The sequence below is a fragment of the Oncorhynchus nerka genome, linkage group LG2 (assembly GCF_034236695.1).
Source record: "Oncorhynchus nerka isolate Pitt River linkage group LG2, Oner_Uvic_2.0, whole genome shotgun sequence".
NCBI lineage: Eukaryota > Metazoa > Chordata > Actinopteri > Salmoniformes > Salmonidae > Oncorhynchus > Oncorhynchus nerka.
In genome coordinates this window covers 16,676,003-16,696,996 of record NC_088397.1, presented here as the reverse complement: position 1 = coordinate 16,696,996, position 20,994 = coordinate 16,676,003, and the positions used below count along the sequence as shown (strand labels likewise).

Here is a 20,994-nt window from a genome sequence, read left to right as displayed (position 1 = left end):
ACCATATACCACGGGTATGACAACATTTATTTTTACTGCTCTAATTACGTTGGTAACCAGTTTATAATAGCAATTAGGCACCTTGGGGGTTTGTGGTATATGGCCAATATACCTCCGCGTGGCGTCGTGCATTAGAACAGCCCTTAGCCGTGGTATATTGGCCATATACCACACCTCCTCGGGCCTTATTGCTTAAATATAGAACTTGCTTCCAGATCTTGTTCAGTATCTCACAACATTTAATGTATGAAAACCCCCAGTACAGCATGTCTAAAGCATCTGCCAGGAAAAGGGATCCATTCTGAAGAATGAGAATGAGCGCTCCCATTTAGATACGCTCATCTCTTGTCTTTACTCACCAGTTGACCCTTGGTATTTTCCCCTTGTAAACATGTACGTCAGACCAATTATCCCCCACCACCACAGACACTTCTATTGTAGTCCCTGCCTGCACACCCCTCTCTCTGATCCTGCTTGTGTAGGAGTCAAGGGAGATGACTGTGTGGTGGGAGATGACTGTGTGGTGGGAGGTGACTGTGTGGTGGGAGGTGACTGTGTGGTGGGAGGTGACTGGGTGGTGGGAGGTGACTGGGTGGGAGGTGACTGGGTGGTGGGTGACGGTGTGGGAGGTGACTGTGTGGGAGGTGACGGGGTGGGTGACTGTGTGGGAGGTGACGGGGTGGGTGACTGTGTGGGAGGTGACGGGGTGGGTGACAGTGTGGGAGGTGACGGGGTGGGTGACTGGGTGGGAGGTGACTGTGTGGGAGGGGACGGGGTGGGTGACAGTGTGGGAGGTGACTGGGTGGGTGTTGACTGGGTGGTGGGTGACTGGGTGGTGGGTGACTGGGTGGGAGGTGACGGGGTGGGTGACAGTGTGGGAGGTGACTGGGTGGGTGACTGTGTGGGAGGTGACGGGGTGGGTGACTGTGTGGGAGGTGACGGGGTGGGTGACTGTGTGGGAGGTGACGGGGTGGGTGACAGTGTGGGAGGTGACTGGGTGGGTGACGGGGTGGGAGGTGACGGGGTGGGTGACTGGGTGGGAGGTGACTGTGTGGGAGGGGACGGGGTGGGTGACAGTGTGGGAGGTGACTGGGTGGGTGTTGACTGGGTGGTGGGTGACTGGGTGGTGGGTGACTGGGTGGGAGGTGACGGGGTGGGTGACAGTGTGGGAGGTGACTGGGTGGGTGACGGGGTGGGTGACTGTGTGGGAGGTGACTGGGTGGGTGACTGTGTGGGAGGGGACTGTGTGGGAGGTGACTGGGTGGGTGGGGAGGATTGCCAGTAGGGTCATGCTCTGAGGATGACCTGCAACCTGCTAGTTGACTACTACACTAAGTTAATTGTTCTCTGAGGTGTAGCTTACTGTACGCTTAGCTGAATGGGGTGTTCAGTCTCACTATCTAGAACATTCTGAATCGACCAGAATGGAACCCTTCCCCCTCTTCCCCCCCCTGGCTCTGTAGGAATCAAGTTCCTCCGGATCCATACACAGTTGGCTGACAGCCAGTTAGTACCAGGCTCTCCTCTCCTCCTTTAAAAAAGTAAAAATGAGATGTGGAGGGACACCCTGTTGAGACTATTGGTAGCTTTATGAGTAACTCAGACCTATTGCTAAGCTATATGTCTACTGCAATACCATTGATAGAAGCCTACTGGGGCTTTTGGAAGCGAACCTTTTAAAATGTTATATCTTCCAATTTAGTTTGAATCATTTCGGTAAAAATAAATGCACAATAAGAATAAACAGATTCAACAAAGCACAGTAGTCAAGGCGAGACCCTGTACATGAGCAGTGAACTAAGGCCCATTGCCTATTCAGACATTATTCTAACAAAAGATGGCACAAGGCCTTACTCTCCACTGCATCCTTATCTGAGGGAAGTAAAGCTCACGCAAACAGGTTATGCAATCCTACTTATTAGCCCATTGTGTGTGTTACATTTCAGTAGACACAATGACGTGCTCAGGCCGGGCATTTAAGCTCCAGTTGAAGGGGATGGGCGAGGCGTGGGTAATTTGAGCCGTCTCTGCTCATAATGATTCTCTGCATGGGAATAGTAATGCAGACAAGTGCAACTGGAATCGCGGCTCTTCATTCTGGCTCTGGGGTACTCATTAGGGCCAGGAAGGATTGGAATATTGTCAGAATGGCTGGGAACTGGTGGAGTGATCAGTACTCTGACTCGCGTTGGCTCAGCTAATTCAACATCAACTCCTGGCCTACGTTTTAATGCTTTGGATCGCATTGAGCTCATTAAAGCATTTTTTTAAATGATTTGTTTGCCATTTTTCTTAATTCATTTGTAGCTCTACAAACAATACACACACTTGCTACACGTTAGGCTAACTACCATTTGTGCGTGTTTTATAGCCTCTAATGGGTTCTGAGCAACCATAACACTCAGTACATTTGTTACTGATAGAACATACGAAGGCTAAGCTATCCCTGAACAAACATAACAAACCCTTCACCGTCTTTCCTGTACTGTGCATGTGTCTTGGGCCCAGTCATTCAGACCGTTTAGCCTACACCCTCATCTACAGGTCTACGATCTGTTCTCCCTCCCTCCAGCCTCCACCTCAGCCATTATGATGAGATGATGTAACTGACTCTAGGCATGCTGGCAAGAATCTCCGTCTGCCCACACCTCCCGAGGCGCTTCTCACAATTCTACATTCCATCTAACTTTCTCTTCTCTCCTTGTTTCTTGTCCTCACTATTTCTCAGGAAGTGTGTGGTCAGCTCCTCACGGAGTGTGGACTCTGGGGAGTTTGGCCTGGCTGATTTATTCTTACAGATGGGTTTGTTGACTGCTTTGAGAACAGGGGACTCGGAGGTGATATTGAATTTGGTCTCTGCTTGTCTAAGGGCTCCTGGGCCTCCAGACTGGTTATTTCCCAAAAAGTGCCCCATTTTGATTTATTTCATCCTAATTCCTTCCTCTCTTTACATCCCTATGTACTCTCACCTGCTTTCCTCTTTCCTTCGTTTACTCCTCCTTTCCTACCTACATACGGGGTGGCAGCGTAGCCTAGTGGTTAGAGCGTTGGACTAGTAACCGGAAGGTTGCGAGTTCAAACCCCCGAGCTGACAAGGTACAAATCTGTCGTTCTGCCCCTGAACAGGCAGTTAACCCACTGTTCCCAGGCCGTCATTGAAAATAAGAATGTGTTCTTAACTGACTTGCCTGGTTAAATAAAGGTAAAGAGGGGAAAGTTTTTTTTTTTTTTACCTTTATTTAACCAGGCAAGTCAGTCACTTCTCTAGAGATGGTCTCGAAGCGCCACTGGACGGGAATTGTATTTGTAAAGGATCTGTGCTTCTGAATGGCAGCTAATATCCATCACTCGGCCACCAGAACTGTCAATGAAATAATATCAAGCTGCCTACCTACGAACAGATCACTCCTAAATAAAGTACTTTAAAGTTAGTTAAATACCATGACATTTAGTAGACAGAAAACAAGACTGATTAGTTGCCGTACTTGTGAGAACAAACACTCGCATCTTTCATAGCGAGCTAGCGAGGGACGGAGAGAGATGGGAGGGGCACTGTATAGGCAGGTCAGCCACCAGGCAGACGGAGTCAGAACCGTCTACTAGGCCTATCTATCGGCAATCAAAAGCAGTATCTCGCAATAGAATGCTGTATTTTGCGATTTCTTGTAAAGCAGGGCCTATCCACAATGAATAGGCTAGGATATTCTACATGCAACAGACCGAAGAGAGAACACGCACTCGCACCATTGGCGAAGAGAAAGAGTAGGCGAGCCAGGTGCACCGCGATTATAATTTTGTGGGAAATAAAACCTATTATTATTCCGTTTGGGGATTTTTTTTAACGTTAAGGAGCCACATTTCGTTTAAACGTTCACACCTCTACTCACGACCCGTCTCGACCATTGGCTTTCTTCGGCTACTAGGCTACCTCAGTTCCTTCTCTCTCCCATTCTCTCTCGTTTCTCTCTAATGGCATTCTAGTTCCCATCCAAGGTAATGTGAGAAGGTGGCCAGGTGCTAACGGGTAATACTAACACTGCAGGACCGTGCTGAAAGTGGGAGGGGGCCCATGTCTCGAGCACAGCTGTGCTTATGTCACCAAAGCGTGCCTACCCTCTCTCTCCTTTCTCACAGTCCTTCCCCGTGGAATGACACTCCTGCGTGTGATCGCTTGCCTTGGCGCCTTCCAGGGGTGGGGGGTTTGACAGGGTCAATTCCATTGGAACTCACTCAGTCTACATTTTACAACTAGGGAGATGAATTGCAATTCGATTCACGAATTCAAAGTGGGCAGCTAGTCTATCATCTTCTGTGAGGATATTTGAATTCTTGAGCTTATTTAAGATGAAATTGACCTCAAACCCAACTGAGTTCACCTGGCTTTTGGCTCATCACAGTGTCATGGAGATAATGGGAGTTTTATTGACATTTAGGCTGGGCCATACTAGTCCAGTCCAATACTACACCCATCCCCTGGTCTCTATTCCATACCACTTCAGTGTTTGCAGACCTAGGTGTTAACTCTATGGTAAAAACCCATATGAAGGCTAGGTGTAGCCCACACCTTATTGCTTACAAGTACCCTATCCCTTCAGTCTGCATACACCATAGCAGGGCTTAGGGTGGAAGGGAACCAGTGTTACACCATAAGGAGGAACTAGGGGGGAAGGGAACCAGTGTTACACCTTAGGGAGGAGCTAGGGGGGAAGGGAACCAGTGTTACAACTTAGAAGGAGCTAGGGGGAAAGAAACCAGTGTTACACCTTAGAAGGAGCTAGGGGGAAGGGAACCAGTGTTACACCTTAGGGAGGAACTAGGGTGGAAGGGAACCAGTGTTACACCGTAAGGAGGAACTAGGGGGAAGGGAAGCAGTGTTAAACTGTAGGGAGGAGCTAGGGGGAAGGGAAGCAGTGTTACACTGTAGGGAGGAGCTAGGGGGAAGGGAAGCAGTGTTAAACTGTAGGGAGGAGCTGGGGGGGATGGAAACCAGTGTTACACCTTAGGAGTAAGGGGGAAAGGAAGCAGTGTTACACCGTAGGGAGGAACTAGGGGGGGAAGGGAACCAGTGTAACACCGTAGGGAGGAACTAGGGGGGAAGGGAACCAGTGTTACACCGTAGGGAGGAACTAGGGGGGAAGGGAACCAGTGTTACACCTTAGGGAGGAGCTAGGAGGGAAGGGAACCAGTGTTGCATTGTAGGGAGTAGCTAGGGGGGAAGGGAACCAGTGTTACACCGTAGGGAGGAGCTATGGGGGAAGGGAACCAGTGTTACACCTTAGGGAGGAGCTAGGAGGGAAGGGAACCAGTGTTACTCCTTAGGGAGGAGCTAGTAGGAGGAGACCAGTGTTACACCTTAGAAGGAGCTAGCGGGGAAGGGAAGCAGTGTTACATTGTAGGGAGGAACTAGGGTGGAAGGGAACCAGTGTTACACCTTAGGGAGGAGCTAGGGGGGAAGGGAACCAGTGTTGCATTGTAGGGAGTAGCTAGGGGGGGGAAGGGAACCAGTGTTCCACCGTTGGGAGGAGCTAGGGTGGAAGGGAACCAGTGTTACACCTTAGGGATTAGCTAGGAGGGAAGGGAACCAGTGTTGCATTGTAGGGAGTAGCTAGTGGGGAAGGGAACCAGTGTTACACCTTAGAAGGAGCTAGGGGGAAGGGAAGCAGTGTTACTCCTTAGGGAGGAGCTAGGGGGAAGGGAAGCAGTGTTACTCCTTTGGAAGGAGCTATGGGGGAAGGAAGCAGTGTTACTCCTTTGGAAGGAGCTATGGGGGAAGGGAAGCAGTGTTACTCCTTTGGAAGAAGCTAGGGGGAAGGGAAGCAGTGTTACTCCTTTGGAAGAAGCTAGGGGGAAGGGAAGCAGTGTTACTCCTTTGGAAGGAGTTATGGGGGAAGGGATGCAGTGTTACTCCTTTGGAAGGAGTTATGGGGGGAAGGGATGCAGTGTTACTCCTTTGGAAGGAGTTATGGGGGAAGGGATGCAGTGTTACTCCTTTGGAAGGAGTTATGGGGGAAGGGATGCAGTGTTACTCCTTTGGAAGGAGCTAGGGGAAGGGAACCAGTGTTACTCCTTTGGAAGGAGCTAGGGGGAAGGGAACCAGTGTTGCATTGTAGGGAGGAACTAAGGGGGGAAGGGAACCAGTGTTACTCCTTTGGAAGGAGCTAGGGGGGAAGGGAACCAGTGTTACTCCTTTGGAAGGAGCTAGGGGGGAAGGGAACCAGTGTTACACCTTAGGAAGGAACTAGGGTGGAAGGGAACCAGTGTTGCATTGTAGGGAGTAGCTAGGGGGAAGGGAACCAGTGTTCCACCGTTGGGAGGAGCTAGGGTGGAAGGGAACCAGTGTTACACCTTAGGGATTAGCTAGGGCGGAAGGGAACCAGTGTTACACCTTAGAAGGAGCTAGGGGGAAGGAAGCAGTGTTACTCCTTTGGAAGGAGTTATGGGGGAAGGGATGCAGTGTTACTCCTTTGGAAGGAGTTATGGGGGAAGGATGCAGTGTTACTCCTTTGGAAGGAGTTATGGGGGAAGGGATGCAGTGTTACTCCTTTGGAAGGAGCTAGGGGGAAGGGAACCAGTGTTACTCCTTTGGAAGGAGCTAGGGGGAAGGGAACCAGTGTTACTCCTTTGGAAGGAGCTAGGGGGAAGGGAACCAGTGTTACTCCTTTGGAAGGAGCTAGGGGAAGGGAAGCAGTGTTACTCATTTGGAAGGAGCTAGGGGGAAGGGAACCAGTGTTACTCCTTTGGAAGGAGCTAGGGGGAAGGGAAGCAGTGTTACTCATTTGGAAGGAGCTAGGGGGAAGGGAACCAGTGTTACTCCTTTGGAAGGAGCTAGGGGGAAGGGAACCAGTGTTACTCCTTTGGAAGGAGCTAGGGGGAAGGAACCAGTGTTACTCATTTGGAAGGAGCTAGGGGGAAGGGAACCAGTGTTACTCCTTTGGAAGGAGCTAGGGGGAAGGGAAGCAGTGTTACTCATTTGGAAGGAGCTAGGGGAAGGGAACCAGTGTTACTCCTTTGGAAGGAGCTAGGGGGGAAGGGAACCAGTGTTACTCCTTTGGAAGGAGCTAGGGGGAAGGGAACCAGTGTTACTCCTTTGGAAGGAGCTATGGGGGAAGGGAACCAGTGTTACACCTTAGGGATGAGCTAGGGGAAGGAAGCAATGTTACTCCTTAGGGAGGAACTGGGGAGGAGCAGTGTTACTCCTTTGGAAGGAGCTAGGGGGAAGGTAACCAGTGTTACTCCTTTGGAAGGAGCTATGGGGGAAGGGAACCAGTGTTGCATTGTAGGGAGGAACTAGGGGGAAGGGAACCAGTGTTACTCCTTTGGAAGGAGCTAGGGGGAAGGGAACCAGTGTTGCATTGTAGGGAGGAACTAGGGGGAAGGGAACCAGTGTTGCATTGTAGGGAGGAACTAAGGGGGAAGGGAACCAGTGTTACTCCTTTGGAAGGAGCTAGGGGGGAAGGGAACCAGTGTTACTCCTTTGGAAGGAGCTAGGGGGGAAGGGAACCAGTGTTACACCTTAGGAAGGAACTAGGGTGGAAGGGAACCAGTGTTGCATTGTAGGGAGTAGCTAGGGGGGGAAGGGAACCAGTGTTCCACCGTTGGGAGGAGCTAGGGTGGAAGGGAACCAGTGTTACACCTCAGGGATTAGCTAGGGCGGAAGGGAACCAGTGTTACACCTTAGAAGGAGCTAGGGGGGAAGGGAAGCAGTGTTACTCCTTAGGGAGGAGCTAGGGGGAAGGGAAGCAGTGTTACTCCTTTGGAAGGAGCTATGGGGAAGGGAAGCAGTGTTACTCCTTTGGAAGGAGCTGGGGGAAGGGAACCAATGTTACACCTTAGGGAGGAGCTAGGGGGAAGGGAAGCAGTGTTACTCCTTTGGAAGGAGCTAGGGGGAAGGGAACCAGTGTTACACCTTAGGGAGGAACTAGGGGGTAAGGAAGCAGTGTTACTCCTTAGGGAGGAACTAGGGGGTAAGGGAAGCAGTGTTACTCCTTAGGGAGGAACTAGGGGGAAGGAAGCAGTGTTACTCCTTAGGGAGGAACTAGGGGGAAGGGAAGCAGTGTTACTCCTTAGGGAGGAACTAGGGGGAAGGGAAGCAGTGTTACTCCTTAGGGAGGAACTAGGGGTAAGGGAAGCAGTGTTACTCCTTTGGAAGGAGCTATGGGGGAAGGGAACCAGTGTTACACCTTAGGGAGGAGCTAGGGGGAAGGAAGCAGTGTTACTCCTTTGGAAGGAGCTAGGGGGAAGGGAAGCAGTGTTACTCCTTTGGAAGGAGCTAGGGGAAGGGAACCAGTGTTACTCCTTAGGGAGGAGCTAGGGGGAAGGGAAGCAGTGTTACTCCCTTGGAAGGACCTATGGGGGAAGGGAACCAGTGTTACACCTTAGGGAGGAGCTATGGGGGAAGAGAAGCAGTGTTACTCCTTTGGAAGGAGCTATGGGGAAGGGAAGCAGTGTTACTCCCTAGGGAGGAGCTATGGGGAAGGAAGCAGTGTTACTCCTTAAGGAGGAACTAGGGGGAAGGGAAGCAGTGTTACTCCTTTGGAAGGAGCTATGGAGGAAGGGAAGCAGTGTTACTCCTTAGGGAGGAGCTATGGGGGGAAGGGAAGCAGTGTTACTCCTTAGGGAGGAACTAGGAGGGGAAGGGAAGCAGTGTTACTCCTTAGGAAGGAGCTAGGGGGTAAGGGAAGCAGTGTTACTCCTTAGGAAGGAGCTATGGGGGTAAGGGAAGCAGTGTTACTCCTTTGGAAGGAGCTATGGGGGAAGGGAAGCAGTGTTACTCCTTTGGAAGGAGCTATGGGGGAAGAGAAGCAGTGTTACTCCTTTGGAAGGAGCTATGGGGGAAGGGAAGCAGTGTTACTCCCTAGGGAGGAGCTATGGGGGAAGGGAAGCAGTGTTACTCCTTAAGGAGGAACTAGGGGGGGGAAGGGAAGCAGTGTTACTCCTTTGGAAGGAGCTATGGGGGAAGGGAAGCAGTGTTACTCCTTAGGGAGGAGCTATGGGGGTAAGGGAAGCAGTGTTACTCCTTAGGGAGGAACTAGGAGGGGAAGGGAAGCAGTGTTACTCCTTAGGAAGGAGCTAGGGGGTAAGGGAAGCAGTGTTACTCCTTAGGAAGGAGCTATGGGGGTAAGGGAAGCAGTGTTACTCCTTTGGAAGGAGCTATGGGGGAAGGGAAGCAGTGTTACTCCTTTGGAAGGAGCTATGGGGTAAGGGAAGCAGTGTTACTCCTTAGGGAGGAGCTATGGGGGAAGGGAAGCAGTGTTACTCCTTTGGAAGGAGCTATAGGGGAAGGGAAGCAGTGTTACTCCTTAGGAAGGAGCTAGGGGGTAAGGGAAGCAGTGTTACTCCTTAGGAAGGAGCTATGGGGAAGGAAGCAGTGTTACTCCTTTGGAAGGAGCTATGGGGTAAGGGAAGCAGTGTTACTCCTTAGGGAGGAGCTATGGGGGAAGGGAAGCAGTGTTACTCCTTTGGAAGGAGCTATGGGGGAAGGGAAGCAGTGTTACTCCTTAGGGAGGAGCTATGGGGGAAGGGAAGCAGTGTTACTCCCTAGGGAGGAGCTATGGGGGAAGGGAAGCAGTGTTACTCCTTAGGGAGGAGCTATGGGGGAAGGGAAGCAGTGTTACTCCTTTGGAAGGAGCTATGGGGGAAGGGAAGCAGTGTTACTCCTTTGGAAGGAGCTATGGGGTAAGGGAAGCAGTGTTACTCCTTAGGGAGGAACTAGGGGGGGAAGGGAAGCAGTGTTACTCCTTAGGGAGGAGCTATGGGGGAAGGGAAGCAGTGTTACTCCCTAGGGAGGAGCTATGGGGGAAGGGAAGCAGTGTTACTCCTTAGGGAGGAGCTATGGGGGAAGGAAGCAGTGTTACTCCTTTGGAAGGAGCTATGGGGGAAGGGAAGCAGTGTTACTCCTTTGGAAGGAGCTATGGGGTAAGGGAAGCAGTGTTACTCCTTAGGGAGGAACTAGGGGGGAAGGAAGCAGTGTTACTCCTTTGGAAGGAGCTATGGGGGGAAGCGAAGCAGTGTTACTCCTTTGGAAGGAGCTATGGGGGGAAGGGAAGCAGTGTTACTCCTTTGGAAGGAGCTAGGTGGAGGTGAACCAGTGGTTGTTTTTTGGCTTGCGCCTTTGTCTTAAGGAGATAAACGTATGTCTTCCAGGGCTGTGTTTCAACCCCACTAGAGGTTTCACAGATCGAGTAATGTCTGAGGGATATTTTCTTTAGCATATGGGTCAGTCTTCACAGAGCCTCCACCCCCCCCCACCCAGAGGCAGATAGCTGGGTTAATCATTATAGTAGGAGAGGCCCACACATGGTGGCTGTAACCCCCTACCTATTGGTTAGTATTTATAGGATTTCCAATTGTAGGCCTATTGTATTGGATACTTTTATGAATTAGCCTTAACTCTGTTTTGAAATCCCTGCCACTTGAGTTTTATGCATTGCTGTTTAGTGATGGAACAGCTGAGCGCTGTGTGCAATGGGGACTTGAGGGTGTGTGTGCACAAATGTGTGAATGTGTGTGTTTGGTCTAGGTTTATCTACTACTGTTTTCTCTCTGTCTGTGTGTCTGTGTGTGTGTGTGTGCGCATGTGCATGGCCACGCCCTTGTGTGCCCCACAGTCCCTTTGGGAATTACACCCTTGCCCAGTACACTTTCCTGCATTATCATATCCTCAACCCACCACCCTGGTCCAAGGCCCCTGTCAACAATGCTTGTTCTCCCTGCCTCGAGGCCTCTGTAATGGGGCTTTTATTTCCGTCTTCACAGCTGTGCTCACCACTGCTCTGTAATTCCCCAGGTGGAGGAGAGGAGGCTAGGCTACGTCGCTAGCTGCTCCATCTCCAGCATTAGGCTCCATCATATCCAGGGCTGTTGGGTTATTGTTACTGCACTGTGATTACTGAAGGCCTACAGGGAAGAACAGAGAGAATGTAAAGGTGCCAGATAATCCAAGAATGAATTCCAAATCGACCCCTTCCCCTATTCCCAAGGTGTGTGTGTGTGTGTGTGTGTGAGAGAAACGTGACTAACCCACTGTGTTTTCTGTCTTCCAGGGGTCCCTTCAGTGTGGTGAGGCGCTGTATCAACAGGGACACAGGGCAGCAGTTTGCAGTGAAGATCGTAGATGTTGCCAGTTTCACCTCCAGCCCTGGCCTCAGCACAGAGGGTAAGGAAGAGTCACACTCATGCGCTGTGCGGGTAAAGCGCTGATGCATACTAACTTTCCATGCAGTTTCCTGCCGTGTCATGCTGTTCTGTGTGTGTGTGTCACATTGTGGTGGCAGTGCCCTGGGTTTTGGCGTTCATGGTGTGCCATCTGTGATGCTCCGGTCAGAGCTGGGCCAAGGACAGCATCATAAGGGAATGGAAAGACAGAATTGTCTGTGAAAATATTGGTAGTGTAATAAAGAGGGATTGTTGAGTAAACTGATATTGAGTCTGGCTCTGGAAGAACCTAGTAAACTGATAGAGGGTCTGGAAGAACCTAGTAAACTGATATAGGGTCTGGCTCTGGAAGAACCTAGTAAACTGATATAGGGTCTGGAAGAACCTAGTAAACTGATATAGGGTCTGGAAGAACCTAGTAAACTGATATAGAGTCTGGAAGAACCTAGTAAACTGATATAGGGTCTGGAAGAACCTAGTAAACTGATATAGAGTCTGGAAGAACCTAATAAACTGATATAGAGTCTGGAAGAACTTAATAAACTGATATAGAGTCTGGAAGAACTTAATAAACTGATATAGAGTCTGGAAGAACTTAATAAACTGATATAGAGTCTGGAAGAACTTAATAAACTGATATAGAGTCTGGAAGAACTTAATAAACTGATATAGAGTCTGGAAGTACTTAATAAACTGATATAGAGTCTGGAAGAACTTAATAAACTGATATAGAGTCTGGAAGAACTTAATAAACTGATATAGAGTCTGGAAGTACTTAATAAACTGATATAGAGTCTGGAAGAACTTAATAAACTGATATAGAGTCTGGAAGAACTTAATAAACTGATATAGAGTCTGGAAGAACTTAATAAACTGATATAGAGTCTGGAAGAACTTAATAAACTGATATAGGGTCTGGAAGAACCTAGTAAACTGATATAGAGTCTGGCTCTGGAAGAACCTAGTAAACTGATATAGAGTCTGGCTCTGGAAGAACCTAGTAAACTGATATAGAGTCTGGCTCTGGAAGAACCTAGTAAACTGATATAGAGTCTGGAAGAACCTAGTAAACTGATATAGAGTCTGGCTCTGGAAGAACCTAGTAAACTGATATAGAGTCTGGCTCTGGAAGAACCTAGTAAACTGATATAGAGTCTGGAAGAACCTAGTAAACTGATATAGAGTCTGGCTCTGGAAGAACCTAGTAAACTGATATAGAGTCTGGACGAACCTAGTAAACTGATATAGAGTCTGGCTCTGGAAGAACCTAGTAAACTGATATAGAGTCTGGCTCTGGAAGAACCTAGTAAACTGATATAGAGTCTGGAAGAACCTAGTAAACTGATATAGAGTCTGGCTCTGGAAGAACCTAGTAAACTGATATAGAGTCTGGCTCTGGAAGAACCTAGTAAACTGATATAGAGTCTGGCTCTGGAAGAACCTAGTAAACTGATATAGAGTCTGGAAGAACCTAGTAAACTGATATAGAGTCTGGAAGAACCTAGTAAACTGATATAAAGTCTGGCTCTGGAAGAACCTAGTAAACTGATATAGAGTCTGGCTCTGGAAGAACCTAGTAAACTGATATAGAGTCTGGCTCTGGACGAACCTAGTCAACTGATATAGAGTCTGGCTCTGGACGAACCTAGTAAACTGATATAGAGTCTGGCTCTGGAAGAACCTAGTAAACTGATATAGAGTCTGGCTCTGGAAGAACCTAGTAAACTGATATAGAGTCTGGCTCTGGACGAACCTAGTAAACTGATATAGAGTCTGGAAGAACTTAATAAACTGATATAGAGTCTGGAAGAACTTAATAAACTGATATAGAGTCTGGAAGAACATAATAAACTGATATAGAGTCTGGAAGAACCTAGTAAACTGATATAGAGTCTGGAAGAACCTAGTAAACTGATATAGAGTCTGGAAGAACCTAGTAAACTGATATAAAGTCTGGCTCTGGAAGAACCTAGTAAACTGATATAGAGTCTGGCTCTGGAAGAACCTAGTAAACTGATATAGAGTCTGGACGAACCTAGTAAACTGATATAGAGTCTGGCTCTGGAAGAACCTAGTAAACTGATATAGAGTCTGGCTCTGGAAGAACCTAGTAAACTGATATAGAGTCTGGCTCTGGAAGAACCTAGTAAACTGATATAGCGTCTGGCTCTGGAAGAACCTAGTAAACTGATATAGAGTCTGGACGAACCTAGTAAACTTATATAGAGTCTGGACGAAGTAGAGCAACAGAGAGGGAGAAGAAGAGAGGGGGAGAAAGAGAGTTAGAAGTAGAGCAACAGAGGGAGAAGAAGAGGGAGAAGAAGAAGAGGGGGAGAAAGAGAGTTAGACGTAGAGCAATAGAGGGAGAAAGAGAGTTAGAATTAGAGTAACAGAGGGAGAAGAAGAAGAGGGGGAGAGAGAGAGTTAGAAGTAGAGCAACAGAGGGCGAAAGAGAGAGAGTTAGAAGTAGAGCAACAGAGGGCGAAAGAGAGAGAGTTAGAAGTAGAGCAACAGAGGGCGAAAGAGAGAGAGTTAGAAGTAGAGCAACAGAGGGAGAAGAAGAGAGAGTTAGAAGTAGAGCAACAGAGGGATAAGAAGAGAGAGTTAGAAGTAGAGCAACAGAGGGAGAAGAAGAGAGAGGGAGAGGACCTCCAGTGTGTTTGAATGCTGAGAGATTGATTTCTGGCTGTAGAGTTGGGCTGGTTGGAACTCGTAAATGTCACTTTCATTTAAAACCCCACAGCGCTGGCAGAAAAGACAGCTGGACCCCTGATGAAACTAACCTCCCCCTCCCCTCCTGCTGTAGTTTTACAGAAACTCACAGAAACCAGTCGTGTTAATTGTGAGCAGTGACATTTTGAGTTAGCAAGCAGACTGGGCTTCATTGAACAGGGATGAGTGCGTGTAGAGAGCACATCTATCCTGCTACGCTATCCTGTAAATCCATACTGTTAGACTATACCCCCCTCAGTTACTACCATGTATCATCTGTTCTGTTTTCCTCTCTCGGACTCATACTCTTGGTCTTCTGTGTGTGAGAGAGAGAGGGAGAGACAGAGATCAATGAATGCAGAGAGAGAGACTCAACACAGAGATAGTGAGAGAATAAGGACTCTGTCTCTGGGTCTTACGTCATGAGTTAGGCCCGTCACAACACCGCACACACGTTTGTAGTCTCTGCAGACCAGTAGACTGGGGGGGGTGTAAATGAGGTCTGTATAGGGGGATGTGAACTGCAGAACAGAGGAGGACAACAGTGCAGTGTGTCTGACTGGGTCAAACTCCAGACGACGCCTCTAGTGCCACATGAGCTCCCACAGCTTCACTTTCCCTCCCAATGCTTTTTCAACTATTTTGCCCCTCTTCGTTGTGTGTGTGTGTGTACTGTGTTCTTCGCTCTTTGCTACTTCCTTGTGTGTGCTTCCCGCGCTGCAGTCAAGCCTCTCCCTGCCTGCACACGTGCACCCCTCCATGTTAATCTCCTTTGATGTTTATGTGGTTGGGGAAGAGAGGGAAGGAACAAACTAACACGCACCGGAGGTGTTTCCTCTTCTCTTAACCTCCCTCCTGCGCTCCGACTGGAGTCTTTCACCTGGGTCAGCGCGGTGGAGAGGTCAGGAGGAAGAGAGGGAGGGCACACACCTATAAGCTATGGGGCAAGATGAGGAGGAGAGGAAGAGTGTGTTGAAAAGGGGAAATGAGGACAAACGGATGCATCTCAATACTGAAGAAATGGTTTCCATCTCTTATCTCTCCTGTTTCCTCCACAGATCTGAAGAGAGAGGCCAGTATCTGTCACATGCTGAAGCACCCTCACATCGTAGAGCTACTAGAAACCTACAGCTCAGATGGCATGCTCTACATGGTCTTTGAGTTGTAAGTTGGTTGTGTTTTGGCCATTTTGTTTCTTGAATAGTCACCTATTGACTTTCTATTCTAGAATGGACTAAATTCTAGAATTTCTGTTCTAGATTTAACTTGATATTCTAGAATGGTCCCTTCCTATTGACTTTCTGTACTAACAGTGTAATCCAAATTCAATAAAGTTTTGTTTTATGTGATTTCTACCTCTGACATAGTATGGATACAGCTGACCTGTGTTTTGAGACTGTGAAGCGGGCAGATGCTGGTTTTGTCTACAGTGAAGCTGTAGCCAGGTAAAAGCTTGACTCTTAGGTTCCCTTATTTCCTCTCTGCCTCTCTAGTATGGACGGAGCTGACTTGTGTTTTGAAATTGTGACGCGGGCTGATTGAAGCCGTAGCCAGTTACACGCACGTCACATTGACATTTTCAACCAAGGCCTCATTTGAAGTAAGTGGCCTTGTATTCAGTGGTAGGACGATGAGAACCTTGGGGACTCTACATGCCTGTAATGAAGTGCTTTTAGAAGGAGCTCTCTAAGAAGTAGTGGCGTTGCTAATTCCCTCACTCTCCTCCTTCCACTTCATTCTCTCTCCCCCTTTCTCTTCATTCTCTCTCCCCCGTTTCTCTTCATTCTCTCTCTCTCTCCCCCTTTCTCTTCATTCTCTCTCCCCCTTTCTCTTCATTCTCTCTCTCCCCCCGTTTCTCTTCATTCTCTCTTCATTCTCTCTCTCCCCCGTTTCTCTTCATTCTCTCTTCATTCTCTCTCTCCCCCGTTTCTCTTCATTCTCTCTTCATTCTCTCTCTCCCCCCGTTTCTCTTCATTCTCTCTTCATTCTCTCTCCCCCGTTTCTCTTCATTCTCTCTCTCTTCCCCTTTCTCTTCATTCTCTCTCTCTTCCCGTTTCTCTTCATTCTCTCTCTCTCTTCCCGTTTCTCTTCATTCTCTCTCTCTTCCCCTTTCTCTTTATTCTCCCTCTCCCCTTTCTTCATTCTGTTTCTTCCTCTTCATTCTCTCCCCCCTTCCTATTCATTCTCTCTCTCCCCCTCCCTCTTCATTCTCTCTCTCCCCCCTTCCTCTTCATTCTCTCCCCCTTTCTCTTTATTCTCTCTCTCCCCCTTCCTCTTCATCCTCTCTCTCCCCCTTCCTCTTCATCCTCTCTCTCCCCCTTCCTCTTCATTCTTGTCTTTTAGTCACTACATGAGACAGATCTTGGAGGCGCTGCGGTATTGCCATGACAACAACGTGATTCACCGTGACGTGAAGGTAAGCTCCCCTACCCCAGATCTCCAGTCCCACTTCCCCCTTATCTAAACAGCACTGTTGTCAATGGCATCTATTGATTTCAAACAGAATGAAGTAACCATTGGTGATCCACCGTCTGTCTCCTCGTATTGAGTGTATATCGACTAACCCAACGACATCAGCTTAGCCCATTGGGTTGTAGTAGTAGTAGGCTAACTAGTAATGAAGGTGAGTTAAGCTGGGGCTGGATTAGTGTTTAGTGTCAGGGGAAACCCTGCTGAAACCCTGTTTGACAGGCCAGACAGCACAGCTTCAGTGATTACTATAGGATTACCTCTCTAACATACAGTAGGCCACAATGCCAGACCAGATGGGGTGAGCCCTGCCCACAAACAGACACATTTGGTGACTCCCAGAGGGGATAAGGGGAGCTTTTGCTTGTGTGTTAATACCAATGTCAGTAAGTCAGTCTGTTTGTGTGTTTGCACAAAGTTACACCTTCCCCCTGTGTTGTAGTGTTTAATGAAAGATGTGTTGTTTGTTGTTGTGCGTGTATTTGTCTGTTTGAATACTTGTGATCTGGGTTGTAAGAAGTGTGTGTGTGTGTGTGTGTGTGTGTGTGTGTGTGTGTGTGTGTGTGTGTGTGTGTGGTAGTAGACTGCTGTAGTGGTAGTACCTAATACCACCAGTAGAGGGGACTATGTGATGCTTATCAGCCATTCAGTTTTCACACCAAGGCGATATATATACATGTGAGCTTAAATCGTATATATTTATTTGCTCTGTACAGTGTTATATCAGATATGATTGTGTCACATACTATTGACAATATTAGTTAACAGACAGACACAGGCATTTACATACCATTCAAAAGTTTTAGTTAACCGACAGACATAGGCATTTACATACCATTCAAAAGTTTGGGGTCCTTTTGAAATGTCCTTGTTTTTAAAGAAAAGCAATTTTTTTTGTCCATTTAAAATAACATCAAATTGATCAGAAATACCGTGTAGACATTGTTAATGTTGTAAATGACTATCGTAGCTGGAAACGGCGTACAGAGTCCCATTATCAGCAACCATCACTCCTGTGTTCCACTTTATATAATGTTTACATACCCTACATTACTCTTCTCACATGTAGATGTTAGATATTGCTGCACAATCGGAACTAGAAGCACAAGCATTTCGCTACACTCGCATTAACATCTGCTAACCATGTGTATGTGACCAATAAATATTGATTTGATTTGATGGCACGTTGCGTTAGCTAATCCAAGTTTATCATTTTAAAAGTCTAATGGATCATTTAGAAAACCCTTTTGCAAGGGTTGCACAATTGAGCAAGAGGACAAGTGTCTAGAAACAGACGCCTCACAAGTCCTCAACTGGCAGCTTCATTAAATAGTACCTGCAAAACACCAGTCTTAACGTCAACAGTGAAGAGGCGACTCCGGGATGCTGACCTTCTCGGCAGAGTTCCTCTGTCCAGAGTTCCTCTATCTAGTTGAGACTGGTGTTTTGTGTTGACTGGTGTTTTGTGTTGACTGGTGTTTTGCGTTGACTGGTGTTTTGCGTTGACTGGTGTTTTGCGTTGAGACTGGGGTTTTGCGTTGAGACTGGGGTTTTGCGTTGAGACTGGGGTTTTGCGTTGAGACTGGGGTTTTGCGTTGAGACTGGGGTTTTGCCTTGAGACTGGGGTTTTGCCTTGAGACTGGGATTTTGCCTTGAGACTGGGGTTTTGCCTTGAGACTGGGGTTTTGCGTTGAGACTGGGGTTTTGCGTTGAGACTGGGGTTTTGCGTTGAGACTGGGGTTTTGCGTTGAGACTGGGGTTTTGCGTTGAGACTGGGGTTTTGCCTTGAGACTGGGGTTTTGCGTTGAGACTGGGGTTTTGCCTTGAGACTGGGGTTTTGCCTTGAGACTGGGGTTTTGCGTTGAGACTGGGGTTTTGCGTTGAGACTGGGGTTTTGCGTTGAGACTGGGGTTTTGCGTTGAGACTGGGGTTTTGCGTTGAGACTGGGGTTTTGCGTTGAGACTGGGGTTTCGCGTTGAGACTGGGGTTTCGCGTTGAGACTGGGGTTTCGCGTTGAGACTGGGGTTTCGCGTTGAGACTGGGGTTTCGCGTTGAGACTGGTGTTTTGCTGATAATGTGCCTCTGTACGCCTATGTAGATATTCCATAAAAAATCTGCTGTTTCCAGCTACAATAGTCATTTACATTTCCATTTAAGTCATTTAGCAGACGCTCTTATCCAGAGCCACTTACACATTTACAACATTATCAATGTCTACACTGTATTTCTGATCAATTTGATGTTATTTTAATGGACAAAAAAATGTGCTTTTCTTTCGAGAACAAGGACATTTCTAAGTGACCCTGAACTTTTGAACGGTAGTGTAAATCACTTTTTATTCAGGACATCTGGTCAGGTCCATTCTTGGGAACTGAGTCTAGTTCAAGACATTGGCCCTTGTCACATGCATCAGTTGTTGAGTACATGGTATACATTATAATGTAAATAGGGCTAAAGTCCATGAAGTTAAACAATGAGGTCTGTAAATTCACTGCTTTGCCACTATGGCTGCGCCAGGGTGGAGGGTGGGGCTAATCAGACAGAGGCTGGTCCTGGGCTCATGGGAGGGGTTAATGACGGTGTTGGGGGAGGTGACGGACAGAGAGGTCCGTCTGAACTCTGATACCGAGCTGTTGGAGGTCCCGTCGTTAAGGAAGTGGAGCCGGTTGCCGAGGCTCTGTCCGAGGGCTTTCACGGCGGCCTTGCGCACCGAGCCTGACAACAGGAAGTACATCACAGGGTCCAGGACGGCGTTGAAGGCGGAGAACAACAACATGACCTCATTGGTCCTGTCCACCAGGCGCAAGTAATCGCAGGATGGGGATTGGTTGAGCTGGGAGAGGACGTAGAATGGGCGGAAGGCGTGGTAGGGCCCGAAGCAGACGGTGAACAGGAAGAGCACGAAGAAGGACTTCCTGGCGGCGCTACCGTAGCGGTGGGCATTGGGGAGGTCAGGTTTATCCCTGGACACCTTGAGGAGGCGCATGGCTATCTTCCCATAGGAGACCACCAGCAGGCAGAACACCCCCCAGAACAGCAGCACCAGAGCCATGTTGAAGTAAGCCTTCCCCTTCGCCCCACGCCGCTGCTTATACTGGAAACACTTCCCAGGTTCCTCGTTTCCCTCCGACATGGCGATCATGGGCACGGCCCCCGCCAGGGACAGCCCCCAGAGCGCCCCGCACGCCACCCAGCTCCATCCCCCACCTCTCAGCCTCCTGGCCAGGCCCCTCCCCGCTCCTCCCCGCCCCTTCAGCTTCACATACCTATCCAGACTAATGAACCCCAGTAGAGTGATACTGATGTACATGTTCATGTAGAAGAGGTTGCCCACCACTTTACAGACCAGGGGGCCGAGGACCCAGCGGTTGCCGTTAGCATGGTAGAGGACTCTGAAGGGAAGGCAGGCCAGGAGCACCAGGTCAGCTATGGCCACGTTGATGAGGAACACCCGGACAGAGTTCCTCCTGGAGTGGAGGAATACGAAGACCCACAGGGCCAGGAGATTACCTACCAGACCCAGGAGGAAGAAGAGGGAGTAGAAGAAGACCAGGGGGAGGCGCAGGGCACCGTCATCTAGATTACATAGGGTCTGGTTTGGAGAGGAGGAGGTAAAGGGGGGATAGGTGGCATTGGAGAGGGGGAAGGAAGAGGAGGACAGGGGTAAAGAGGTGTTGGGAGAGGAGGTGGAAAGGGGGGAGGAGGGAAGAGTGGGCATTGTGTTGAAGCTGGGGTGTCTTTAGGCCCAGCAGATCTTCAGTGCTGTGGGAGATAGAGGGAGGGAGAGGCGGGGGGTGGAGAGATGTTTTTTATTGATATGGATGAAAAAACAGAGAGAGAGGTCAATGCATTAACAAAAAAAAGTAGGCTGTTAACAGGAAAGGATTTTGGCGGTTTTCATTGAAAAAACACTGTAAAAGCACTCAAAGAACTAATCTATTTTTAAATGTCACCACATTTACCACTTCCCTTTCACAATGTTGTATTTCAACTCCCCTGTAGCAGGAAAAGAAGTAACGAAAAATCAACCACTACTTGAAGTGCAATTATTGTATTGTACCTATGACCTATCTTGGATTCACCACCTAGTAAAGAACATGGTCTGCCTTTAGGTTTTCACAGATTCACACACACAGGTTCACTGATGTCTTTATTAAGACAGGATCTCACTCACCATCCAGATTCCCCCCATGTCAGAGACTCTGCAGCTGTAGTTTGACTGTCCACTGTCCAGAATGTGTGTGTCGTTACATATCCTTTAACAGCCCCTGGTCCTACTGTCCCTTGGTTGTCAGGTTCAGTGGGATCGTGTTGAGACTTCTCTGGTTACTCTCCTACACACTTTTTTCTTTCTTTGTCTCTTTTGCTCAGAAGTATGAGTCTGTTACTCTGAGCTCTCCTCCCTTCTCTCACTCTCTCGCTCTCTTTCCTCCTCTCTCTTCCTCTCTCTGGTCCTCTCTCTCTGTGCCTCGAGATGTTCTTCTCTCACGCCTCCCCCAACCACCCCTTGTCAGCTGTTAGCCTCCGTCAGAACCCTCAGACCACAGACCCCATCCTCCCCCTCCAGTGTGAAGTGCAGAGTAGGGCAGGAAACCTGCGCTGTGAGACCACATACCCTGACAGTCACGTACTCCAACGCTGTGAGACCACATACCCTGA

General features: G+C 48.5%; 2 protein-coding genes across 11 annotated transcripts in view; one reads left to right on the top strand and one right to left on the bottom strand.

Moving 5' to 3' along the window:
- The first annotated feature begins 11,071 nt into the window (after nucleotides 1–11,071).
- LOC115129891 (peripheral plasma membrane protein CASK-like) overlaps nucleotides 11,072–20,994 on the top strand; it is a 31,337-nt gene continuing 21,414 nt past the window's right edge. For all 10 annotated transcript variants that reach the window (XM_065023756.1, XM_065023770.1, XM_065023762.1 and 7 more), the window contains exons 1-4: nucleotides 11,072–11,155; nucleotides 14,925–15,030; nucleotides 15,234–15,311; nucleotides 16,210–16,282. In XM_065023756.1, the coding sequence (XP_064879828.1) occupies nucleotides 14,954–15,030; nucleotides 15,234–15,311; nucleotides 16,210–16,282 (228 nt within the window). In that variant the 5' untranslated portion in view covers nucleotides 11,072–11,155; nucleotides 14,925–14,953. The remainder of the gene's footprint in view (nucleotides 11,156–14,924; nucleotides 15,031–15,233; nucleotides 15,312–16,209; nucleotides 16,283–20,994) is intronic.
- Nucleotides 17,015–20,800, bottom strand: LOC135573784 (probable G-protein coupled receptor 34). The gene is made up of 2 exons (XM_065023743.1): nucleotides 20,510–20,800; nucleotides 17,015–20,097 (listed from the first exon to the last, which is right to left on the bottom strand). The coding sequence occupies exon 2, from the start codon at nucleotides 20,051–20,053 to the stop codon at nucleotides 18,824–18,826; it is 1,230 nt and encodes a 409-aa protein (XP_064879815.1). The 5' UTR covers nucleotides 20,054–20,097; nucleotides 20,510–20,800; the 3' UTR covers nucleotides 17,015–18,823.